This window comes from Aulostomus chinensis, chromosome 14 (genome assembly GCF_037954235.1).
Source record: "Aulostomus chinensis isolate RoL2024-O1b breed Wild chromosome 14, RoL_Achi_v1.0, whole genome shotgun sequence".
Lineage (NCBI taxonomy): Eukaryota > Metazoa > Chordata > Actinopteri > Syngnathiformes > Aulostomidae > Aulostomus > Aulostomus chinensis.
In genome coordinates this window covers 2,752,252-2,775,930 of record NC_141333.1, presented here as the reverse complement: position 1 = coordinate 2,775,930, position 23,679 = coordinate 2,752,252, and the positions used below count along the sequence as shown (strand labels likewise).

The window sequence follows — 23,679 nt, the reverse complement described above, 5'->3', positions numbered from 1 at the left end:
AGGTGGACTGCATTGCCTCAACGCATTCTTAAAACTGACCCAGTATTTTCTGTTGCCTTGTGGATGATCTGCTTTAAAAAGATGCATTGTGAACATTTCAGTCAGCAATTCTGGCAAACGCTGTGAGAGGTGAGGACGCGCGGCGGTATCAGCACGGCATCCGTTTACATTGACAAACTTAGAAGTTATGGGCTTTTACAAATGTTTTGGAAAGGGAAAATTCAGTGTTTGCGTGTGTTTTTGTGCAGGTCATTTATCAACATTGGCAATTGTCAGCCTTCGTCAGATCAATAGCAAAACATCAGCATGTTGGCAAAAAAAAATCCAATATCAAGCATGATACTGAGGGTGACATCAAGAACTCAGCTCAGGCACTGGGTGATAAGGTATTTTGGCTTTATAGTATATTTATTTCTGTGTATACAGGTATTTGTCTGCTTCAGGTTTGAAAACTGGTTTGTTTGCTATTATGAATATATTAGGACTGTGTTTTGTCAGTTCTTGGAGTTCTTCTGCCCCCTAGTGGTCAAAAATGGGCCTCTACAGCACAAACACAGATCTCAGGGAACTCAGTGGAGCGATGGAGCCTCTGCGGTCTAAATTCTGACAGCGAACCTGGCCGGTTCCAGCTTTAGCTCTGCATTAGTGAGAGTGAAAGTCTTTGCTCCATGGCAGACTTGGCCAGACCGGGATCTCTCTAGGATCAACGCCCCCCACACAGGCGAAAACCCCACCATCATGCCCCAGGCTGAGTGCATGTCCTCCAGCCCTCCTCCTTCAACCCTGCCCCCCACCAAGAGCGGGCCTGGGTGGGAAGCATAGGCCTGGCATGTTGGCAGCGTGAGCATGTGAGTGTTTGTGCACGTATGTGGAGGGAGATTGAGGGACGAATGCCATGACTGGCTCGGAATGTTCCAGAGTGTTGCAGAATGTGCGGTCGGAAAGTCTGAGCAGGAAAAAAAAATGACGGAGTAACATGGATGAGGGGAACAAGACCTTATTGACAGGGTTTGCTCTTTGACACACACACACACACACACACACACTGATCCAACACCCTGGTCTTTGTGGACGTTTTGCCAGATTATCTCTGAACTAGACTGTGGAGTTTTCAGGTGGGCGGAGTCTCGGACGTGATGATGTCACTCGTGTCCCTTAATGTGTCACAGAGTCAAAGATGTGCAGATTATAGAGGGTGATAAAAATCTCAACTGCATCTCGAGGGTGTGTCTTCTTCCGCTGTTGGAGGTTTGTTGCTCTTTTGTCCCATTTTCTGATGAAACCTGATGAAGTTCCTCCAGTTGTGCACCAGTCACGTCCATGCTTGACACTGTTGATGGGTTACAGGTCTTTGGCCGTTGGTCACCGGACCCAGTGAACCACTGTAGGTGGTGGGTTCCACAATGTCTAACAGATCGAAACGGGAATGTTCCTCTCCCACTGCTGGTGCTGTTTAGTGGAGATCAGTGTGTCGTAGAACATGGGAGCAGTTTTTTTGCCTGCAGCTGTAACTCTGTGGTCCACATTAAGGTGGTGTTTGCCAGAGTCACAGGGACGACGGTTACCAGGGGTGGTTTGAGGAGACGAGGGTGCGGGGATATTGAGCTGTGAATCACCTGGGAGACGTGGACGTGTAAAGTTAACCTACAGCTCCTGATGAGAGTTGCGTGATTTATTGAACTGCAATCACGATGTCAAACTGTGCTTTTATATTATTAAAAAAAAAATCTATCCATTGATATCTCACTCACGCTCGCTCTCGCTCTCTCTCTCTCTTTATTTATTTTTAATGAACAGTTTTTCACAAATTTTGCAGAAATGTCTTTATTTTTGCAAAAAAATTTGGCTCTTAGAATTAAAAGACTGCAAAAATGATTGTTTTTGTACTTTTGCCAGTTTAAGTTTGTATGTTTGAGAAATGCACATTTCAAAGTGATCAGTTATGACTGTCGATTCACTTGGCGAGCAAGGAAAATTTACAATTATTATTCTTAAAAATCCTTGGGTGACTTTTCACACCGGCGCAGGCTCTAAGGTTGGCCTTCTTGTCTTCTGCAGGATGGTTCCTACCTTGCGGAGTTCCTGCTTTCTAAAGGCTATGAGGTAAGTGAGAACCAGACTTCAGCTGCAGCAGCACCAAGAATCTGTCCTTTACGCATGGAGACACGCATACACGCAAATATATCCAGACGCTCGTGAACGCCAACAAACACACAGCGACAGACAGACCCGTGATAAGCTGCGTCCAGGCACGGCGGCGGGAGCTCCTGAGGGATGGAGAGGTAACGTCAGGTTTCTACTGACTCACACGTCACCCCGATAAGGACCTCAATGCCCCTCGCTCATTAACCCCTGACTTTTACCCCCCGGGTCAAACCATTAACAAGGAAGTGGCTGTTGTAATGCGGCCGCGCCGGCCGGGTCAGTAATGTCCACCTGCTGCGAGACATGTTTTTAAAAGCACGAAAAAGTCGGCAGCCTGTTGATGGACAGAAAGGTTAACAAGCTGTTTCTAACTGACCCAGGCGATGTATGCCGTCACATGAAACATGAAAAGCCTTTACATACTACCCCCCCCTCCACCCACACACACACACACACACAGACCGTGTGTTTTCCTGACAGTAGCGGCATGATTTCATTTCCCCTCAAATGTGTAGCATAAACACACACCTTCATCCCCGCCTGCCTGGTCGGCTTCGCCATCTGCTGCCTGCCTCAGAGACGGCAGAGAGGAAGTGGACTGGATCCAGGCTGGGGATGCTGATGCTGAGGAGGGGGTGGGGACGGGGGCATTGAAGAGGAGAGCACAGGCAGGAAGTGCACAGTGAATAAAGGAAGTAAGGTCAGGGCACAGCGTCCTCCCACTAATGGACTCCCCCTGGATGGGGGCCTGTTATCTTCCCTGTGCAGACCTTCCTCACACATCCCCTTCACAGACGAGATCACAGGCAGCGTTAAAAACACAGAGAGCCGGAGCCATGAGACACTCCATCAACATTTGCTATAAAAATATCACATCGGTCCAAACACTGAAGATGAGAACCACTTTAGATAAAACAAAGCAGGCCACTGCAATATATCACATTCGACATTCTCATTTTCAACAGGAACTCTTCACAGCAGCCATTTTGACAGCCCGTTCCATGTCTTCTTCCCCAGGTTCATGGTATTTTGCGCCGGTCCAGCTCCTTCAACACGGGACGCATTGAACACCTTTACCAGAACCCGCAAACTCACACAGAAGGCAGTAAGTGTCCTGCCTCCACCAGATGACCAGGGGCTGGTCTGTTGTTCACTCCATCTGTGTGTTTGCCCCCCCCCATCAGACATGAAGCTCCACTATGGTGACCTGACTGACAGCACGTGTCTGGTGAAGATCATCAACCAGGTGAAGCCTACAGAGATCTACAACCTGGGCGCTCAGAGCCACGTCAAGGTAGCGTGTTCCCACAAACACTCTCACGGATCAGTTGGCATGTGCGACACACCTCTCATACACGTTTCTGATAAACACTTACTTTCCCATTCTCTGGAATCACGGCACATGGGTTTGTTTTGAAGATCTGAAGTCTCGATAACCCTCTATACATTCCAAACGAGCACTGTAATCTATTGACTTACAAATCATGCCGTTACATGAGAGGAGCGTGAATAAAATTGTATGTTACTTCCAAGGTTTGTGCTGTTGAAGTCCTTGATGTTTTGTACTAAACGGAAGGCTCATCGTGTAGCAGGAGATGGATGTCGAGGATGTTAATCTTTTCAAATCACGAGTTTGTTATGAATCGCAATACGTGGCATTTCTAGAAATATGGCCGACCTTTTCTTTAAAGGGACTCGCGTGTCATTTCCTGGCGGGTGTTGATGATTTTCTGCGTCTGTGCACGCAAGACCACTGACATGTGAGAACGGCAGCTTTTTATCACAGGAAATGACGTCATTAACATACAAACGTTAAATGTGCTGCAAAACCAAAAAAAGCATCTAAAAGAGGCTGAACGGCTCAGTGGAGCAACGGAGTTGGACGCTGGTTCATGATTGGTTTGACATTCAAAGCTGCTGGCTCTTTGAAGTGTCCCCTTGATCTGAAGTGGATATTCATGTGAACTCAAACCCACTTTGGTCTTTCGGACAGGAAGCGATGCCTGATGGTTGTTTGTGTGTCTTTGCTCCTGACAACAACCTGTGCGCGTAACACAACAACAAACAAAACTGCTGCCGCCACTGGAAAAGTCAGTTGCAGTTCACGGGCTTCGACATGTTTCCTGGATGACCTTTATCCAAATATTTTACCTCCCCTCTGTCCGTTTGACGTTTTCGCGTGGTTTTCCACCATTTCTGCATCCACTAATAGTCCTTATCCATCAAAATTCCATAATAATATTAGTCTTTGGTAAGACCTTTGAAGGCCAGTGGCTGCCAGTTCCAAATGTAGTTATGTGTCGGCATGTGGCCGCCACTGCTGTGAATGGTTAACAGCAGTCAGCCGATGATGTAGAGGGACTTCAGTTCTGGGAAGTGAGCAGCTCATGTGCGGAGGATGCTGGAGCTGATGGGACAGGAAGTCGTGTTTTCTTGGATGGGTCAGTCTGTGCCACAATGTCCTTTTTGTCTTGGAGCTCCACGGTGATCCCAGGAGATCCCCTCTGCGCCCCCTCCACTCTGGGATCTGACACACAGTCTCCAGGCCGCACTGATCCTCCCTCACCATGGTGGTTTGGGAGGGATGTGGAGCCAAGAGCTTAGTCAGATCATAGATAATAAGACCATTTGTAATGTGAACATGAGACATTGCTTTTGAATAGTGGTTCCTTCATAAAATGATACACTGACCCATCCAAACATGGATGGACGCCATCATTCAGTTCAGCTCAGTTTTATTACGGTCCTATAAACCCTGAGCGGAGCTGTAAGAGCCAGCCTGCCCACGGCTGAGGTGCAAGCTCAGATTATACCGAGACGACTTCATGAATTGGTCTTTAAATCAGCACAAAAAAAACAACAACTGAGAAGTTGATCCTTTTTTCTCAGGGATACAAGTACATAAAATCCTCTGGGCAAAACTCACCGTGAAACTAACCAGACTTCTCAAAACTACATTCAGTTTTTCGGCAACGTGAGAGCAGAAGAACTCCCAAAACAAATCTGACAGATGCACTTTTAGCTTTTCTCAGGTTTGTGTCAGATTTTGTTTCTGCAGATACCGACATGGTGACTCCATTATTCATTCGGAGTTTCTGGTGAATAGAATTCGATCTTCCTGCGGCCTGTGCAGTAATCCGCACTGGACGCATCGACAAAAGCCCGAAGAAAAGTGTATCCCGAGTTGTTTTTTTGTTTGTTTTTTAAATTAATTGAACACAAACCGTCACGGAAGCACATTTTACATGGAGTTATGGTGCAACGAACAGATCCGTCCCTCCCTGGCTCATTAGCAGCCCGTCACATGCCTTGATCATTAATGACATCATCAGCTTGTGACATGATAACGAACCGGAGGTGAGAAAATGCTGTTTTTTTTAATGCAGTAAAACAAAAGTTGAACTCACTGATGAGGAGGAAGTGGTCTTGGTGTACCTGTGAAGAACAGGACAACGCACATGGACGACAGAAGACATGAGTAGAGGGGAAAAGAGTGGGAGAATAATGATGACTCCCCTCCCCACATCCTCTTGTGGTTAGAGGCCGTGACTCTGCTCACGCCTCCCACATAGAAGATGATCCTCAGGCCACACACACACACACACACACACACAGATGGAGAGCGACAGACAATCTGTGTACCTGAATGAGGCCGGCCTGTGTTTATTTGTTCTTAGACCAATAAACCAGCTCTGGTGGCTGCCAGCTCTGAACAGCTGAGCCCGCTGGATTACTGGCAGCAGCGGCGGGGAGCAATTTCTTGTCTGTCACACCACAGAGGAAAAGATTCCTCACACCAGCCTCGCTCTCTTCCTTCCCAGCAGCCTCCTTCACCCCGCCGTCTGACGGGGAATGCCTTCTTTACACTGATTGTTCGTGTTGTGTTAAGGTGAGATAATGCAAACGTGGACATGGAAACAAACGTTCCAAGATAGTTTGTCAGTAAGACGATATGAGACTCTGGGTTGAGTGGTGCAATTTGACCGTGCAGAGGAAGTGTGAACACTTCAACGTCACATGTTGTGCTTGTAGCCGCATGTTTGTTGTTCTCGCTGCCACAGTGACGTGACTCTAAATGAGGACCCAGAGATTTGCGTCTCTACCTGCTCTGGGGAAAGAGTAAATAGTCTTTTTTTTAACCAGAGTTTAAAAGAAAACATGTGAGCAAAGCCAAATTTAAATGTACGCATATCAAAAAAGATAACTTTCTCAAAATATCATTAAAAACTGTGTTACATCATTCTCGTTATCAGCTACAGCGACTCTCAGAGGAGGAGGTTTGTTTTTCTTGGTTGGGAAAAAAAAAGTTTATCAGCAGCTCAGTCCTGAAACCGGCCTCATCTCGATGGACGTGAATCTGAACGCGCCGAGCAACATCCAGACTTTTTTGGATGATGCTACTTAAGCCAGAACGAAAATAAATGATTGTGGCATAAAGTACATTTGTTGCGAAAACACCCAAGAATACTTTGTTTCAGCCTTTTGGGGCTCGTAAATTCTGTCCTGACCGTAGAACTGACTTAACTGTGAATCCTGCAGCGGAAGGCAGGCAGACGGTCTGATTAAGATGGGCGTATGTGTGGGTGATGGTTTCCGCTGGATGGAGGGTCGCCGTAAAAAACACATGATGGTTATTTTCTAATGCTGCAGGGGTGGAGGTGGACTGGGAATACTGGACAGACACTGGGGGGCCAGACAGGCCGTCGGCTTCAGTGCTGACGAGCTCACAACCCGAACGGAAGGGAGCTGTTGTCTTAGTTTGCTCTCAGACTTTGTTACATGGCCAGATTTTTAATTAATTTCTATACTGAATAATTGTTCGGCCCTGGAAGGAGTCTGCTTAGTGTTGGTGCTGGAGGAAAATTGGGGGCTAACCAGTCAGGAAGCCTCCTCCTACTGGGACTATCAACATCTGCACAAAATTTCATGGAAATCCATCATACACTTCTTGAAGTACTCGGTCAGTTTGACCGAAGTGATGGACCAAACTGCCATTTCTGTCCTCGGAGCAATGCCTCGCGTCTGGAAAAGAATCAAACCCTCGCATCCAAATGTTACGTAATGAAGAACAGTCGCCCTAAGAAAGCAGCAGATCCATGGATACTGAACTTTTCTGACGTTAACTAGAGCTGAATTATTATTGGCCAGTGCACTTGTACTGTAAGTCTGCATGAACAACAACTCAAAAGGGGAAGTGATTGCTCAGAATAATCTGTTTTGCATGTGAGGGCTCCTCACGATCCCATTGTGTTCTCCCACCGAAGCGCTTCCCAGGAAAGCTGTGAACACCCCCCCCCCCCCCGTCTGGCCTCTGTGTGAGTTCTCCCACCTGTAGATGTGCAGGAAGACGGCCTGAGTTATTGACACACCTCGCTCCTGACAGGGAAAATGAAACGATTGGGGCGAGCTAAGGGAGGAGGATGAGGAGGAGGTGACGAGGGTTTACACCCCAGCAGCCGTTGGTCTGTATTGTTTTTCATGGATTAAGGAGACAAAAGCACAGATCGCACCCGGGAGACAGACTTCCTTCATTTGTATCCTCTATTATCCAAATCGGAATTCCTCCTCAAAGGCGTCATCTCATTATCTCCTCGCGGCTCTCTGGTGTTCGGACTCCCACAGACTCTCAACTGCTTGCTCAGTGCGTTGATGCGTTCACAGACCTAAAGCAGCTTCAGTGCAGCCTGCCAGCAGCAGCAGCACCTCTTAATGCACTTGTTTTCTCTGACTCCCCGTGCGTCAGGCGCCGTGGTCTGACGTGTGGAGAGCTTCTGTGTTCGCTTCCCATCGTCTCCTGTCTCATTAGCAGGGACAGGGCTTGAGATTCAGGTCCTTTAAAGACCGTTAGGGTAGGTAGTGTCGCTACATAGTACAGGACAGAGTAGAGATGAGAGAGATGAGAGAGGCTCGCTGATGACAACACACGAGCTACCGAATCACGACTTCAAAGCCATACCAATAAAGCCTGAGGGCTTTACTCCGTTGGGGTTAATCAGCAGAAATAAATGTATGTATATTCTGAATCTACTGTTGTCAGAATAGTTCAAAGGCTGCACTTCGTTCTTAGTTCATTTGAAACGATTATTTTCTGTACGTGTCATTTTTTTTTTTACCCCCAAATGTTTTCCATATTAAGAGCATGAGTTTATTGATTTGCACCTGTTTTCTCTTGAGAGACTCCAGCACGTTCGTTAAAGTGTGATTTAATTAACTCGGAGTATTTAATTTTGGGGTCTGTTTTTGTGGGAGTTTCAGAAGATTCCCATTCCCAAAAAGTTATGAAAGTCTTGGCAAGAGAGAAAAGCGGGAACAGCAAGTCTGACTGTTAAAAATCAGCCAAGAAAACTGCAAATGTTACAACTTCTTCTAGTTTGGATTATTTTCTAAACTTCTCTGGCTGATGAGCTTTCTTAACAGCTCGGGTCCCGGGTTTACTCACTCTCTGATTGGTGTTTACATGAACACCGTCCAATCAGCCGTCAGCGGCACACTCGCAGCGGCGTGTGCATCTCTGGAATAAAGACTCCTCTCAATCCAAACTAACACATCCCAGATTGAGGTGTGTTTTCTGTCTCGTAGGACTCGTTGGCTTCCTCGGTGCGGTTTGTTTTTAAGGTGCCACTTTTTTTTTTTATTGTTTTAAAAAGAAAAAAAAAAAAAACATCTGAGAGAATTTTTCTTTGCCAAATTGAGATCCAGTGTTATCTCCACGCTCACACTTTCTCATGTGTCCTGCCAACTGAATGAGCAGAAACAGGGCTGTTGCGTTGGTGGCCTGGTAGTCCGTGGTCAGATTGGCTCCCAGCGCAGACCGATCTCTATTTTGAAAGGTTAGGCCTTCATACACGGCCGCCTGCATCGCCGAGATGGGTTGAAATTGAACTTTAGCTTAAGAATAGGCCGCTGTGTGCCAAGAGAAACACGTCTGCACTTTCCTCATTCAGAGTCAGGGAATGTTTTGTGGTCGTGCTTTGTGGGTCAGATTTGTTGCTCCACTCATGAGTCAGTTCTTTTTCTGTTTTCCAGCAAAGATGTAACACATGGAAACATGTAGTTTGGGAATGAGGGAGTGGGGGAATTTTTGAGGTTTGTAAAGTAAATATACTGAGTCAATAAATAGTATTATGAAGCTAAATATGATTGTGTCTTAGTCTGTATCGAAAGTCAAACCACAAATATTTCAGATCAACTGTTCATGTGACACACAGAAGCCAACATAAACTGCTCAAATGTAGTTTCACATGTGATTTCTAGATGGCAGCAGTGAGCCACTTTGGAGAACTCCCTTGATAGTTGCCATCAGGCAGTAAACCACAGCGGGTCCCTGGCAGGCCTGGGGTGTAAAGTTGACTTTAACGGGCCCTCATTCATACTTTTAGTCCTCAGCTCTTATGACAAAAGAGACAAACAAATTAGCATGACAATGACACAATGTATTTTGGGAATAAGATCAGTTCACATGACCAGGACTTGATGTTCATTTAAAAAATTAATCATGATTTTCCACTTCCAAATTTTGAGTTTTACCGTCTTACAGGAGAAGCATTTTGCAGTTTTTACTTGGACGGACATTTTAGTGGAGGGGATTCTTTTGCATCTCATTTTCACTTTATAGAAAATACAGTTTTTGCAGGGGTCTGCACCAGACAAGGATGTCCCCTCTGGCAGTCGGTGGACACCCTGTGGACCCGGCTCAAGACCTGGGTGGGCTCACGACTCGATGCCCTCGCCGCACTTACGTCTGGAGAGTAAGAGTTTTAGGCCAAGGTGTCTCTGATGTTGGTTCGTCACCTTAATGATTCTGACATTGCACACGGTCGTACTGCGACTTCTATAATATTTTGAAAAATAATTCAGTAATTGGAGGTTTACTGGTTCGATTCCTGGCTTCTCCAGAGACGGTGTCCTTGAGCAAGGCACTGAACTTCCCTCCCTGCGAAAGGAAGGAGAGATGAGAAGTAACAGAACACACGTTTGAACCATTTTGACAGAGATGCACTGAAAGATTAATCTGATTTTTTTTAAATTCTGGACAAATGTTTCGGTAGCTCCCCACTGTGTTTCTCTGCCTAGTAACAATCCTTGATTTTTAGAAAAATTAATTTGTCACGCTTTTAATTTTCCCTTTCTCATGTATTTATTATTTTCCAGCTCAAAATGCTTGAAGTCCATCGAATGTCACGTTTTGGTGGATGGCTGTGAACTCTTTGGCTTTTTGTTGCTTGTCAGTGTGTCCATACATTGAAGCTAGGTGTTGCAGCCTCACAGCAGCACATACTGAACTCAAATTAAACTCAAATTTAGGTCTAGTTTATCGTCTGTTGAGCTCAACTCTGCTGGGTTTGAGCTGAGATGAGAGGACGCAGGCCAGGATGAGGCCCTCTGCAGGCCAGGACATCAAATTACTGCTCCTGTATTAAGTTTATGGATTCTAGTGTGATTCAGGCTTTCTCTTAAATGGGGAAAGAGGAGAAATAAATAAAAGAGGAATGCATGAAAGGAACAATATCACAGACGCAGAGGAACCTAAGAAGAGTTGCTTGGCTCTGTTCAGGTCGTTCCTCCCTGCTGCATCACCCCTCAGTCTTTTCTATCTTTTATCTCTCTTGGTGCTTGTCATTTATGGCACTTTTATCTCTGAGTGGTTGACAGTAGCCCGTAGCGTGTTCCTGGGTACGGGACTCGCCGCAGTAGACGCACAATGCTGGAACTGTGTGCTTAATTAGCTCGGTGTAGTTAGCAAGAGGGGGGAGCTGAAGTGGGAGGGCAGTAACTAAGGATTACGCCAAATATTTATCCGACTCATCAATTCTCCTGTTGCCACGTCCTGGAGGAAGACGTGAGGCGATGATAATCATCTTCGTTGTGGATGTTCAGTAATGATTTATCTAGAAGGCCTGCTGGTGATATGATGGTGAACAAGGCGTGACACGACTTGAGGGATTCTTTTTCTCCTAATTCCACGTAATTTGACTTCATCTTACCAAACCTACAATTAGTCTGTTTTTTGTGGTATTCAGACCTTATTAAATCTATAAATATCTTCCTAAATATATTTTTTCTTGTGTAATCGCGAAGCGTTGGCCCTGCTGGGAGGTTTCCGTGTGGCTCCTGGCACCAGAAGGGCTCTTGAGGTCTGAGAACAACAATTGTTTCCAAATAGTACGCGAATGTTTGTGAGATATGTATTTTTCCTCATCTTGCATATCCAGATCAAATAATTCTGTTGACATTACATTTATTAGCAGCAACGATTTGCTCCATGTCTGTGGCAACACAGCCGCAGAGAAACCTGCCGCCACCTCGTGGATTGACGGTGCAGATGTACGAATGCAGAAATACCAAAACCTTCCGTCAGTCCTAAACTCTACAGATTAGGAGGCTTTATTGATGTGGGAGGTAAAAGTTTGTCAAGTACAGTTGCGTTGCCGCGCGACTCTGCATCCGATGCTGATGACCAAGTTCCCCGTGAGTTCAACGTGTGCAAGACGCTGCAGACATGCAACTGTCTTCAACAACCACATCCAACGAAGATAAGATATAATCCAGAAAAATGTCATGGATTTAGATGGACAGTTGCAGTCAAACTCTAACTGATGATGTAATTTGACCTACGGAACACGTGCAGAGGGACAGCCTGGAGCTGAGCGAAGCGAGAACATGCAGGAGTCGATTCATCGGCATCATCTCGGTCGTTTAGTCGGACGAGCCATGTTCACGTTTAACGTTTTAACAGTCCCGTTTTATTTGAGCTAACACAATCATTGGACTTCCTCGCATCATGTAAACGTAGTCACTATGATTTGTGTATTTCTTGCCCTGGTGGTCGCTCGCTCTGATGGCCTCTGGCGCTCATCCGCAGGCAGCAGCACCCAGAAGTAACATTTCCACACTTCACTGCCTCGCATCCTTTCCTGCAGCGCATCACAAAACCGTGTGAATCCAACATGCTCTTGAATCAATGAGTTTACACAGGGAACTAACGCAGCTTGTTGACACAGAGATTTGTCTGTATTCACTTTTTTTCCTCCAGTGGTGTTTACATAGACATTTTGTTCTGTGTACAAAGGGATTTGTGTCAGCAGACTCGCCGACTACGAGCAGGACGGCTCTGTAAAGACGCAAGAAAAGATGCTTGCATCCATGTAGGATCAGTTTGTACCTCTGAGCGGCTGCTGCCACAGCACGCAGTGACTTCAGTGTTCCATCAAGACCAAAATCAGTCATTATATCTTCTGTCATCAGCACGAGCTCTTAATTACACTGTATTCTCAAACACCCACACTGTCTGTGACCCACAGTGAAGAGATGCATCCTCCCTCAAGAAGTGACATAAGCTCACGTCTCACTACAAACATGGTTGCTAATCTGTGAACACAAGTCCTGACTGCTGCTGCTGCACGCTCACACCCTCATCACTTCAACACACACTCACACACACACTAGCATTTCCCAGTTTGCAGGCTGTTTGGGGTTTTACTTCCTCATGCAGCCTGCTGTGGGATCCAGATCGCACCAAACTCAGCTTCTAATGTTCTCGCTCTTTTTTTTTTGAAAAATAAGATAATAATTCTCAATTCCAATTGTGACAAAAGGACCCCTGAAAAAGGTGGTGTAATTGAATTATTTTTTGCAGTGCGTCATCACCTGCGCTTGTCCATGGAGGCCCTGTTCTCTGTGTTATTTTGGTGTGTGGGCGTATTCTATCAAGTCATAGTCACACATGAGTGCGTGTCTATTGGGTAATTTGAGGGTTGAAATCTGTTTACAAATCCTGGGTGGAATGAGCAATGACCTCACTTGTTTGGACCACATCATGGAATGATGAGCGTGAAACGAAAACAGAAGAGCGGGGTTTGCATTGAGGGCAGAAGTGGGCGAGATGTGGATGAGTTACGACATTCGATACGAATCCGAGCGCAATTGTTTCAGCCTTAAACTGATTCAATGGAGGCGTCGTTGTACGAGGTGGACTGTTTTGTTCCTGCTTGGTTTGTACGATTTTACCGCTTTCATCGGTCACACCTGTAAGAAGGTCGCCTCACCTTCAAGGAAACCGGCCTGACGTCTTTGAGAAGCAAAGATGCTCAGGGAGGATTATTGCGCAGCAGCAGCAGCTCAGTGTGATCATTTTGGGGAAAATCGTTGAATATTACATCTTATAGATGGCATAAGAAGCCACTTGAATGCATTAACCATCGCATCCATTTATTTCCCGCTAGTGTGTGGATGTCTGATCAGTTTCCATGTTTGCCACCTCAGACACACTGAAAACAACTGGACCTTCTTATCGGCTCGATCTGGTGTGAGGTGCAGTGCAGTGCAGTGCAGGAGTCGCTGCTTGTCGCCGACTCAGGTTGTTGAAATGGCAAATGAGCTTGCAACTGTCTGAACCGCCGTGTGCGGGTGGAACTGAGAGGGAGGCGCGGTCGTCGTCCTGCAGGAGTAACGACCGTTTGTGTCCTCCATCTAACGAACCCACCCTCGTTTACACCTCAGTGGCTCAGTGCTGTTTGTGGAATTGAACACAACATTTTTGCACTTTGAACTCTTGGTGTTGTTTACCTGAAGTTCCTCTGTGCGACCTGAGTTGGCGGTTATTCGACCCACGTTTTTTGTTTTTTTTAAACTGATGACTCTGAATTTCATCCAACTCGCGTTTGTGTTCCCGTGGATGCCGATCAGAGCCGATGAAACGCTGATGTCCTTTGACCCCAGAGTGACTGCTGGTGAAAGCTGTTCCCACTGCAGACACAAACCTAATGATGGCGGGTTGTTTTGGCCTGTGGGACCCGGGATTTTCGCGTGTGGTTCACAACTCCACGTCACGCCAAGGAAGATGATTTGACATGTTCAGGCTGCCATAAAATGGGTGAGCTTGTGGTGAAATTGTTTTCAAAAACCAAACATATTTGGTATTTTTTTTTATTGCATCTATTAGCATGCACACAAATATTGGCCTGCCTGTTTATTGGTTAGGTTCATAACAGATAATTAAGTACTTATCGATTCATCTGAGGAAATAATCAGAGAAGACAACAAGCTCTCGTCTCAAGCCTTGCTTGTTTTGTCCATTTAAGGTTCAAACTTCCAAATCCCCACGCTTAAGAATCAAGAATCGTACGTTTAAATCTCTGTTTCGTTTGTGTAAATTGACAAATTGATGAGTGGAACGGTTGTGTCAGTAGACCGTGATGCTGAGTCAGGGATGTGAGGAGCAGCGGCGGCCCCTCGGAGTGCTCTCTCAGTGAACGCCTCCTCATAGACGCGCTTGAGCTGCTGTCAGTGACCCTGACACACTGCTCATAGTTGTGTGTGTGTGTGTGTGTGTGTGTGTGTGTGTGTGTGTGTGTTTCCTGAAATCTGTCGAGGACTGGGCGCCTCAAGTGTTCTCAAGTTTGCACTCCTTCGATTGTGGGCTCAAGCGATTGGATGAGCGTGTGAGATGAGGATGATGAGGATGAAGAGGGGTGAGAGGGTGATAAGAGCCATCCTGCAGATGGACAGAACACGATTAGCCAGGAGGTAATCTCTGCTCTCCTCCGTCTGAGTGTGCAGCGTGGGCTAACTCCAAAGAAAACACTGTGCTGTTTTCTTTTCTGTGCTACACACACACACACACACACACACACATATGATGCAGAAAAACTCACCCACTCTTACTTGTGTCATTTCTTGCTGAAGTCTCTGTAATTGTTTTGTGTGTGTGTGTGTGTGTGTGCACGTGAACACGCATGCAGTCGAATGTGTCGGGGTTTTTTTTTTTTTTTTCTCTTCTGTCTCCGCTGTAGGTGAACTCATCATAATTGTGGTGTCAGGGTGTAGCTGTCGCCAAATGGCCGAGCTTGAGGGTCCTCTGACGTTCCCAACCGTTCCCCCAAGCATTCCTTCCTCCAATTATGAACATAATGACGGGGAAAAAAAGCCATAGATACACAAACACTGGCCAGGGCAGTATTCACACTTTCCCTCGACCGGCCAGTCATTCTGACAGTGATTACCATTACTTACACACACACACACACACACACACACACACCCGGGTGGCGGTCACCTGGGAGTTTGATCTTCCCATTCTAAAACTTTCCTACAGGGCCGTGCCACTGGTATGGTAATATCTGCTCTGGCACTGTGCGGGCCTGGTAATCGAAGCTGGGAGTGTTTATACATGTGTGGCCGGCGCAGGCCACCACCACCGCTAAACGTTTACAATAATAGTCTCCAAGTGATGCCTGTTGTAATAAAAGTCAAGCGTGGTGCCCGCTGCAGGGAAACCAATCTCTCCTGCTGATCTTATTATACTCAAATTAAACTGTCCTGCCTCGGGCTGCCCCGCCGCGGAACCTGGAACCAGGACTGAAAACACTCGCCAGATTCCTCCATCACCATTGTGCACAGGTGTGTGTACATTTGTGTGATTAAAGGGACGCTGAGAGACTGAGGACGTCTCCGGCAAACGCCGTGCTGCAGCTGATGTCATACCTGAAGCCTGCAACACACAAACAAACTCGGTGGGAAATGAAACCGGCAAATCAAAACTAGTAAAGAAGACTCAAATATTACAAATGCAAGCAGCTATGGTGTAAAATTTACTTAAATACTTGAGTTTAGAATTTTTTTTTAAAAGTTAAAGTTTTTAGTAATTTATTTCTTTGTAAATCTGCAAGTGTTTTATCAAAGAATCCATGTTTTTTTATGACAAGCATGTACTTTTTGTAGTTCATAATCCTGCAGTAAAATGATATAATACCTGAATCCAGACCATCTGGAACTCATCGGGAATTTTCTGCTCTCTTTGCACATTTTTCCTGCCATAAATGAAATGTTGGTGTTTGATACCGAGCTCCATGAATGCTCCGGGATTTTGTCATAATGACGAATGAGTTAATATGTGTTTAAAAATTGGAAAACTGCATTTTTATATGAAAGGGATAAATAACCCTGAACAGTTTTCACTTAATTTCAGTCTTCTATTCAGATACAAGATCTCACCTTCTCCTTGTGTGGAAAAAAGCACTTATTTTTGTTGGGGGGAAAAAAAAAAAAATTATAGAAAGGATTTAAAATGTTTTCTTATCTGAAGTTCTTGGACAAAATTAAACAAAATAATTAACTTCAAGAGGGGGAAAAAAAGAATTTTCAAACATTCTCACTTTAAACCGTTGATGATTGAAATATAGATTTTACATGGCTTGGCTGTGGCTGATGGATGAACGGGCTCCCTCATCGGACGCTGAACACTCCGACTTTTAAAGCTTTGAAGACTGTTTCGTTCTGAGGGAAATGCGTTGAAACAAGTCTGCGTTACAGGAACATCAAAAAGCAAATTATTTGCCTTTTGGTTTATAAATATTTGCTCTCATTTAAAAAAAGTTCTTCATTTTTTTTCTTCTAAAACTAAATAAAAGATACAAATAAGATAGATATATACGTGTGTGTGTGTGTGTGTATACATGCATGTCTGTAAGGTGCTGTATCCGTGGGTGCCTGCTGCTCCAAAATATTAATCCTGTGTCTGGATTGTGTCTGAACTTGCATCGTTTTGGCAGCCGAGGCCTCTCAGAGAGCGAGCGACAGAGCGTCCCAGAGCCAGATGTTTCTCTCCGCGCTGCGCTTTGTCTTCATGCTGTGACTCTGCTCAGGTTTGAGAGGAACGAAGTTATTAGCAGTGTGTCAGTCAGCAGCGACACCCGCGCTCCTGCAGACTTAGTCATCACGGCTAACCAGATTGTTGCAGGCCGGCGTTACGGCTACACTTGGTTATTCTCTCATTTATTGTCTTTGACTTGTGGGCTCACTAAGAAAACAGAATATCCACACGTGAATGGTGCTGTTCCTTATTTCTGCAGATTTACGGATCAGCATCTGAATGTAACTGTAGTTTTTATTTTCCAAAGAGCGCTCACTTGTAAAGTCTTGTTATTCTCAGTGAGAATTAGACACTAATTCTATCACGAGAAATTGCTGTGATGAAATTATGGCGTCTGGGTGACTTTTTGAATACAGGAAACCTGCACAACACAGCACAGGGCTCAGAAGTAAAGCCGTCCACTTGGGCTGCAGTTGTGGTCTATAATTGTTTGAAAGGATGTCTCGGTTTTTAATGGAGGTTGAAATTTCTGGTTGTTCTATGTGGATGTGTGTGAGTCACGAATACAGTGCCACTGTCAACTATGACTTCAAGATTTTACTGGAAATGCATAAACACATCATTTCTGTATTTATTTGTAAATAATGTGAATTAATTGGATTGGAAAAAAAAAAACCCACCAAGAATTTGATTTATTAATTAAAATACAAGCAAAAATGCTCACAGAAGTCATGATGAAACACCAGGAGAGACGGACGGAAATGTTAGTGTCAAGAACTTTTCATACCGTCAATATAATATCACAGGGAGGATTTAAAACTGTAAATCATGGATGATAGGCACTGGGCGATTATCCGATTATCACCATAAATCATAAACTGTATATCAAAAGGAATTGCTAAACTCAGTAAATCACGGCGTATGTTTCAGAAGTGTAACAGACCATCAAAAGCCTTCATTTAGTCTCGTCTTCGCTCTAATGTTCCTCGAGGAAATCAAATTTATGAGGTCAGGACTCGGCTCAGACATGTCTATTTTAAGTCCAGCCGTTGATTTGAACCTGAACTTGTGTAGATATCCTGTGTGCATCAGGCACTAAGTGCTGTCGTGAGGTGCGCTGCCTCTCCTCTCGTTGAGCCGCTTGCAGGAAGTCTCTTAGAAATTGAACTTGTTTTTTTTTTTTTTTTTTTACTGCCAAGACATTTAAGGAATCCAGAGCATTGCCGTACCTCAGACGGTGACCCCATGGGAAAGAACATGAATGAAAAGAAGTGAACATATCGGCTGTTGGAACACGAGCGGAATGCCGCGAATGGATGTGTCGATATGTAGCTTTTGCAGACTTGTTCCTCGTGCAGGAAAAGTGCTATAAAAACCATCAACTTCAGTGCGTCGGTGATTAGCCAAGCGCAGGCGCTGCCAGGGCAGACTTGGCCCAGCACCAGGAGTGTCATTGTGGTATGTTGTTGTTTGCTTGCTGGTGTAACCGCACTGGGAGATTGTCACAGACACAATAGCAGCTCTCATTTCTGCCTGTGCGCGTCTGTTGATGCGTGTTGTCAGATTTGGAGATGATCTGTGGAGGCTACGTGATTGGCAGCACTACGTGATTGGCAGAATTCCTCAAATGGCAGTTTGATTTTTTTTTTCCTCCCCCCTGATTGCTTTACATAACAAATCTGTGTTGAAGGAAATCAAAGGTCAGTTTTTCTGTTTTAATTCGTTGATCAAGATATTTACATTTCCATGTCTGAATCCTCCGCCGGGGCTGAGGGTTTTTTTCTGGACTTTCTACTGCTGCTTGGTTTCTTTCCAAGATGCACTGACAAAAAGCCTTTGAAAAGCAACGAAAAAAGTCTTCCTGGGCCCAGTTTTTGCTCTATCTCGCTCAGACAGGAAGTAAACGCCGGGGTCTGAATATGTCAATATGCAGATGAAGTGTAAGGTATCACCGCGGAGGAAGAGATTTCATATGCGAGGCTTTGAATGGGTCTCTGTGAGCCTCTGTTGGTATCCGCTCCCACGCAGTAAACGAGTAAGGCGACCCGGGCTGGACGGGTTGTGGTCAGCCTCGCCGGGAAGGCGGAGGTCCGAGAGGAGGGAGCTGAGTTGCTGTGGCTGCTTTGGTGGAGAAGTTAGAGTAGAGGTGAGGACAGAAAACTCAGAGGAAAGATAAACAAGGGGACACCCGATAGGACTGCGTGTGAGTGGACTCGACTGCATCTACTGGCTGTTTAGAAGTTTGGAAGTGTGTACTAAATACATAATTAAAGATAAGACAGTGAAATTACAGTGTTCTTCTTACTTGGAGTATAAACAAACCACGGCGTGATCATATTCAAGTGACAGGTTTATGTCAACAATGGTGACATTCAGAAGCCGTCGCTTCTCCGCTTCACAAACAACTCTGAACGTTGACAGGTCTTCATCGACCTGATGATAATCTGGAGAGTGACGAAGAGCTGTTAGACGCCAAATCATTAAACGACCGACTGGTTTGTCGCAGCATTTTATTTCAACATGGTAATATGCAAAGAAGCGTTTGGTGGTGACATGAGCAGTTTTCACGTTTCTGCCAGCCGCTGCAGTAATGCTTGCACGTACAGTAAATTATCTCTAAAATACTTTACAGTCGGCGGGTTCACATACCTCTACTTTTAGTAGCAGCTGGACTGCTGTTGGTGTCCCAGTACGTAAGAATGGGGACGAATCTATTTACTGACGAGAGTTCAGTCCACGTCTACAGCGGGAGGTGGCGATGCGCCTCCCCGCTGCTGATTGAAATCACTTTCTTCTGCTTCACCTTTAGAATCACAAACCAAACAATCTAGCAGGGTTCGTCCTGTCTGAATTGCAGACTTAAATTCAATGTTTTATTTTTTAAACGGACAGCTCCTTGAGATGAGATTGCATAAGTTTGTCTCCTCATCTGTCCAGAAGTGCGTTGATTTTCACTGGACCACCCACCGGGATGATACAGGCCTCCCTTGACTGTTTGCTGTTTGACTTCTGGGTCAAACGCCACAGCGGCAGAACCTACAGAACACGCGAAATACTGCGAGAACAGTTGTGTGCAGTTGAAGCGTACACATGCTGGAGTCGATCCACCCCCAACCGCATTATCTAGGTTTGTTACGCCAATGAAGAAAGTCAGAATTCCAACCATCACATGAACTGAAGTTGCCAAACTACTCTAATTAGGGGTTTCATTTCTTGCTCAAGGGCCTTTTGACGTGGACTCCAGGGGGAGCAGGTTTCGAACCGCTGATATTACGTACATGCTGTTGTTACAGTAATGCCTCACGTCACGTCGGAAATCTCAAATGTCATGCCTGCAAACAGGACTCGAGCTGTCCGGTTTCAAGGCCCTGGGATTGTTTGTTCCAGCCACCTCCCTGCACACTCGCCCAGCACTCAGTTTCTCATCTGGATGTCACCACTTCCATCTTCTGCAAACGGCCCTTTACGTCCGAAGCTGATGCTTCCTTCAGGGGTTTTTACAGCATCCCAGCTTGACGCAAAGATCCACTTAGAAAGTGTCAGTTTTTGATGAATCGGGAGTGAGAACAGGTCGCCGTGAGGGAAGAGATCCCCACCACAATAGCCAGGAGAAAGGTTCACACTCTCTGCACGACTGTATTCATCATTTGTTAGCCTCGTTATGGATCTGTTGTAACTGTACACCCTTAAAACGAACAACGTATGCAATTTGGCTTTTCTGACAAGGCGTTGTCACGCTGAGAGACTGTATTTCAGTCCTGAGTCTCCTTCTCCTCCCTCCTGATGTGTCTCTCTATGAGTGTGTGTGAATATACTGATGTTTTCTGGAGAAAACAGCTGGATAGCCAGAGGTTGTGCTTGTGGTTTAGCCAGGTTGCTGTTGGATCGTGGGATAGTTTGGGTCGGCTGATGTTCTTCCTCCATGTGCTCCCATGAGCTGATCGTATCTCTCAATCCGCTGTCCGCATCAACACCCGTACGTTTTTCATTTTACAGAACTTTATTTAATGTTTCACTGTTTTGTTTCAAACGATATATTCCTCAAGCATATTCCTCTTCAGTGATTGCGTTGTTTGAGCTATCCTTTCCTGGAAATATTCCTGTTACATGTTTCTTTGACATTCTCTTTCCGTTGTGGTGGGATAAGTAGTGGAAGATAAAGGAAAGCCACTCTGTTGTCCGTGGCAGAGAGAAAAGCCTTTCCATTGATATCTAAAACTTCCAGCTGAGCACTTCCCCTTCCCGAAAAGCCATTCCCCACCACAGGCCTCCTTCAAAGGCCGGCCACTCCGCAACGGCCCGACCCGGCATTCCGACCCCTGCTCCGATGTTCCCGCCCTAGAGAGAGAGAGGCGGGTGGAGCAGGGCCGGACTTGAACCCGGCCGATTGTCTTCTGCTAACCTTTGTGTGTGTGTGTGTGTGTGTGTGTGTGTGTGTGTGTGTGTGTGTGTGTGTGTGTGTGTGTGTGTGTGTGTGTGTGAGCGCGACTGTGTGTCTGTGTGCGTCCACGTGGGTCTACAAAAAGGGTGAATCATGAGTTTCTGCTGATGACATGTTGATGCTATTTAAGGTCATGTGACACAGACAGTCAGGGGCGGACAGTGATCATCTTCAGTAACAGTTGGGGAAACAAACGGAGACAGTCGCTGGGGTGATGACACCTCGGCAGCATTTGAGGCCATGTCTTTGGGAAAGCTTTTGGTGATGTGGTGGTGTAACAATGAAGCTCATGAGGCCATGAGAAGTTTGAGGCATTAAGCCTGCTTGCCTCTTTATAAAACATGAAGCTTATTCAACTTTTAAAAGAATTTTTTTTATTTGAATTATTCAAATGTCAAAGTGATACTTTGTCCAAGAAGTGTATTTTACCTTTCAAGTACTGACAAGTGGGTGTCTTGAGCTCCCACAGATGTTTTTCGTCACCTTTACCAGAACTCCAGAAGCGGAAAGAGCCAGCCACGTGTATTTAGCTTGAAGCCAATGGTGACCGGTGGCTAACAGCAGCTAAACTGACAAAAACGTCTGTTTTGCAAACTCTGGAGTGCATCATCTGGTGTACTCAGAACTTCTTCATCCAATAAACCACAGATTTTTTAATTTTCTTCTTCTACTCCTTGATTAAAGCACAGCTGTGCGTAACGTTGCCTATACCCCCTTTTTTGCGACCGATGGAGACACAATTCACTTGCTGTAGATGAACGGTGGAGAGGTTTTTTTCCAATAACTGTCGGTGGTGCTTTATTTTATCTATTTGTTTAAGCAATAATCCACATTGACAACTTTTTGAAATCTCTTGAAAAAATAGAAGTAGTTAGAAACAAAATAAGGAATGGTTGCAGGCCGGGAACGACGGCCCTTTCTTGATGATGTTGTGTTGTGTTTTCTTGTTGCCCTGTTCGAACCAACCCGTCACCCCGTGGCCATTTTAATAGACGGTGGAGATTAAATTCAGTCACATTCTCCCATGAAGCAGCTTGTCATAATTACGCCGTCATTTCAAGATTGATGAGCGGTGTAAATGTGGATTAGCGGTCGTGTGTAGAAGTGTTTGTTCATGAGCACTGGGTTAATTTTAGCCTCTGCCAAACACCTCCACATCTCCGTATTATCCATAAGCCTCTTGCACTTTGAGTGGTTTACGTATCCTAGCAGGGTCTCATCTGATGATAATTAATATGTGTTATCTGTGTGTGTGTGTGTGTGTGTGTGTGTGTGTGTCAGAGTTGTGATTGATCAGCCTCTCTTCCCTTAAGTGATCTACATACTTGGTGTGTTCAAACAGAGCCGAGTGGTCTTGGCTGGTGCTCATGAAAATATCTTTGTGTGCTGATTTATGTACTTGAACGCAAGCCGGATATTTCTCAATACCAGTATAATAGTTAAACAATAGGCTCTAATAACAGTGTGGCTGCCGAGGTTGTCATCCAGGATGTTCCTTCTTTGTCTCCCAAGTAATTTAGACCAACTTTTTCCTTTACTTCGCACCTCAGAGTATTCCACAAATGCGTGGGCATGTGGATGGATAAAGGAGTTGGTGTTGCGTGGGAGGCCATAGACAGGAAAAGTGGGGGTTGATGGTGAAAGACATGGAGGAAGGCATAGAGATAAGAAAGTGTTAATGTCTCTAATCCGCTCCAGATGAAAGCTGTTGGTGAGGTCTGGGTGGGTAATGGTGGGAAAGGTTGAGCACGCGGCTCCTGCTGCTGTCAGACCTGCGATTATCATTGAAATGGTGGTTGAGGGGTGCTAACACTCACCTGCGCTCACCCGTCGGGCAGTGAGGGGCGGCCCTCACCCACACTTTGCTGCCTGGGCTTGTTTTAGTCGTTCTGCATCTTCTCCCTGGCTGTAACCTTTGATTTCACCTTCTCACCGTATTTTATTAAAGCGAGGCTTGTTGAGTGAGCAACATGGCCGGCACCAGCTGGTGAATGAAGCTAAGTCCTCAAAAACCTGGCTCCGAAGAGCTGGTGGACGCAAACCTCACGTGCGGTTCCTGTTTTGCGACATTTCTACAGTTCACTTGTAATTCACTCGACAAAACAGATGGAAACACAATGAATTGAATTTACAAAATCAACTTCCCATTTGCAGCTCCGGATTATTGATCCATATACGACAATAAATTCAGGAAGTATTGACTCATGTGTTTAAAAAAAAAAAACCAAAACCTTAAAATAATACACAGGCCTACTACTCAAAGAAACACACCACGTTATGTAATTTACAGACAACCGTAACTCACTCGTCAAACGTACGCCGTTGAGTCGTGCGGTTTTAACATAACAAAGTGGCAAGCTGTTCATTTCCAGGTTTGGTCATTACTGTAACCATGACAACTGAAACCAAAATGTTTCTCCAACTCCGTGTTTCATGTGCCTGACCCTAACCAGAGGGTAACCGCGGCGTTGCACTGTCACACTGTATGTGGTTACTGGCGACT

The 23,679-nt window shown here is 45.4% G+C and overlaps 1 protein-coding gene across 1 annotated transcript in view; it reads left to right on the top strand.

Annotated features, from left to right (window-relative positions):
* gmds (GDP-mannose 4,6-dehydratase) overlaps nucleotides 1-23,679 on the top strand; it is a 157,212-nt gene that overhangs the window by 9,514 nt on the left and 124,019 nt on the right. Inside the window, exons 2-4 of the mRNA XM_086223266.1 lie at nucleotides 2,059-2,103; nucleotides 3,163-3,250; nucleotides 3,330-3,439. Coding sequence (XP_086079392.1) covers nucleotides 2,059-2,103; nucleotides 3,163-3,250; nucleotides 3,330-3,439 — 243 coding nt within the window. The remainder of the gene's footprint in view (nucleotides 1-2,058; nucleotides 2,104-3,162; nucleotides 3,251-3,329; nucleotides 3,440-23,679) is intronic.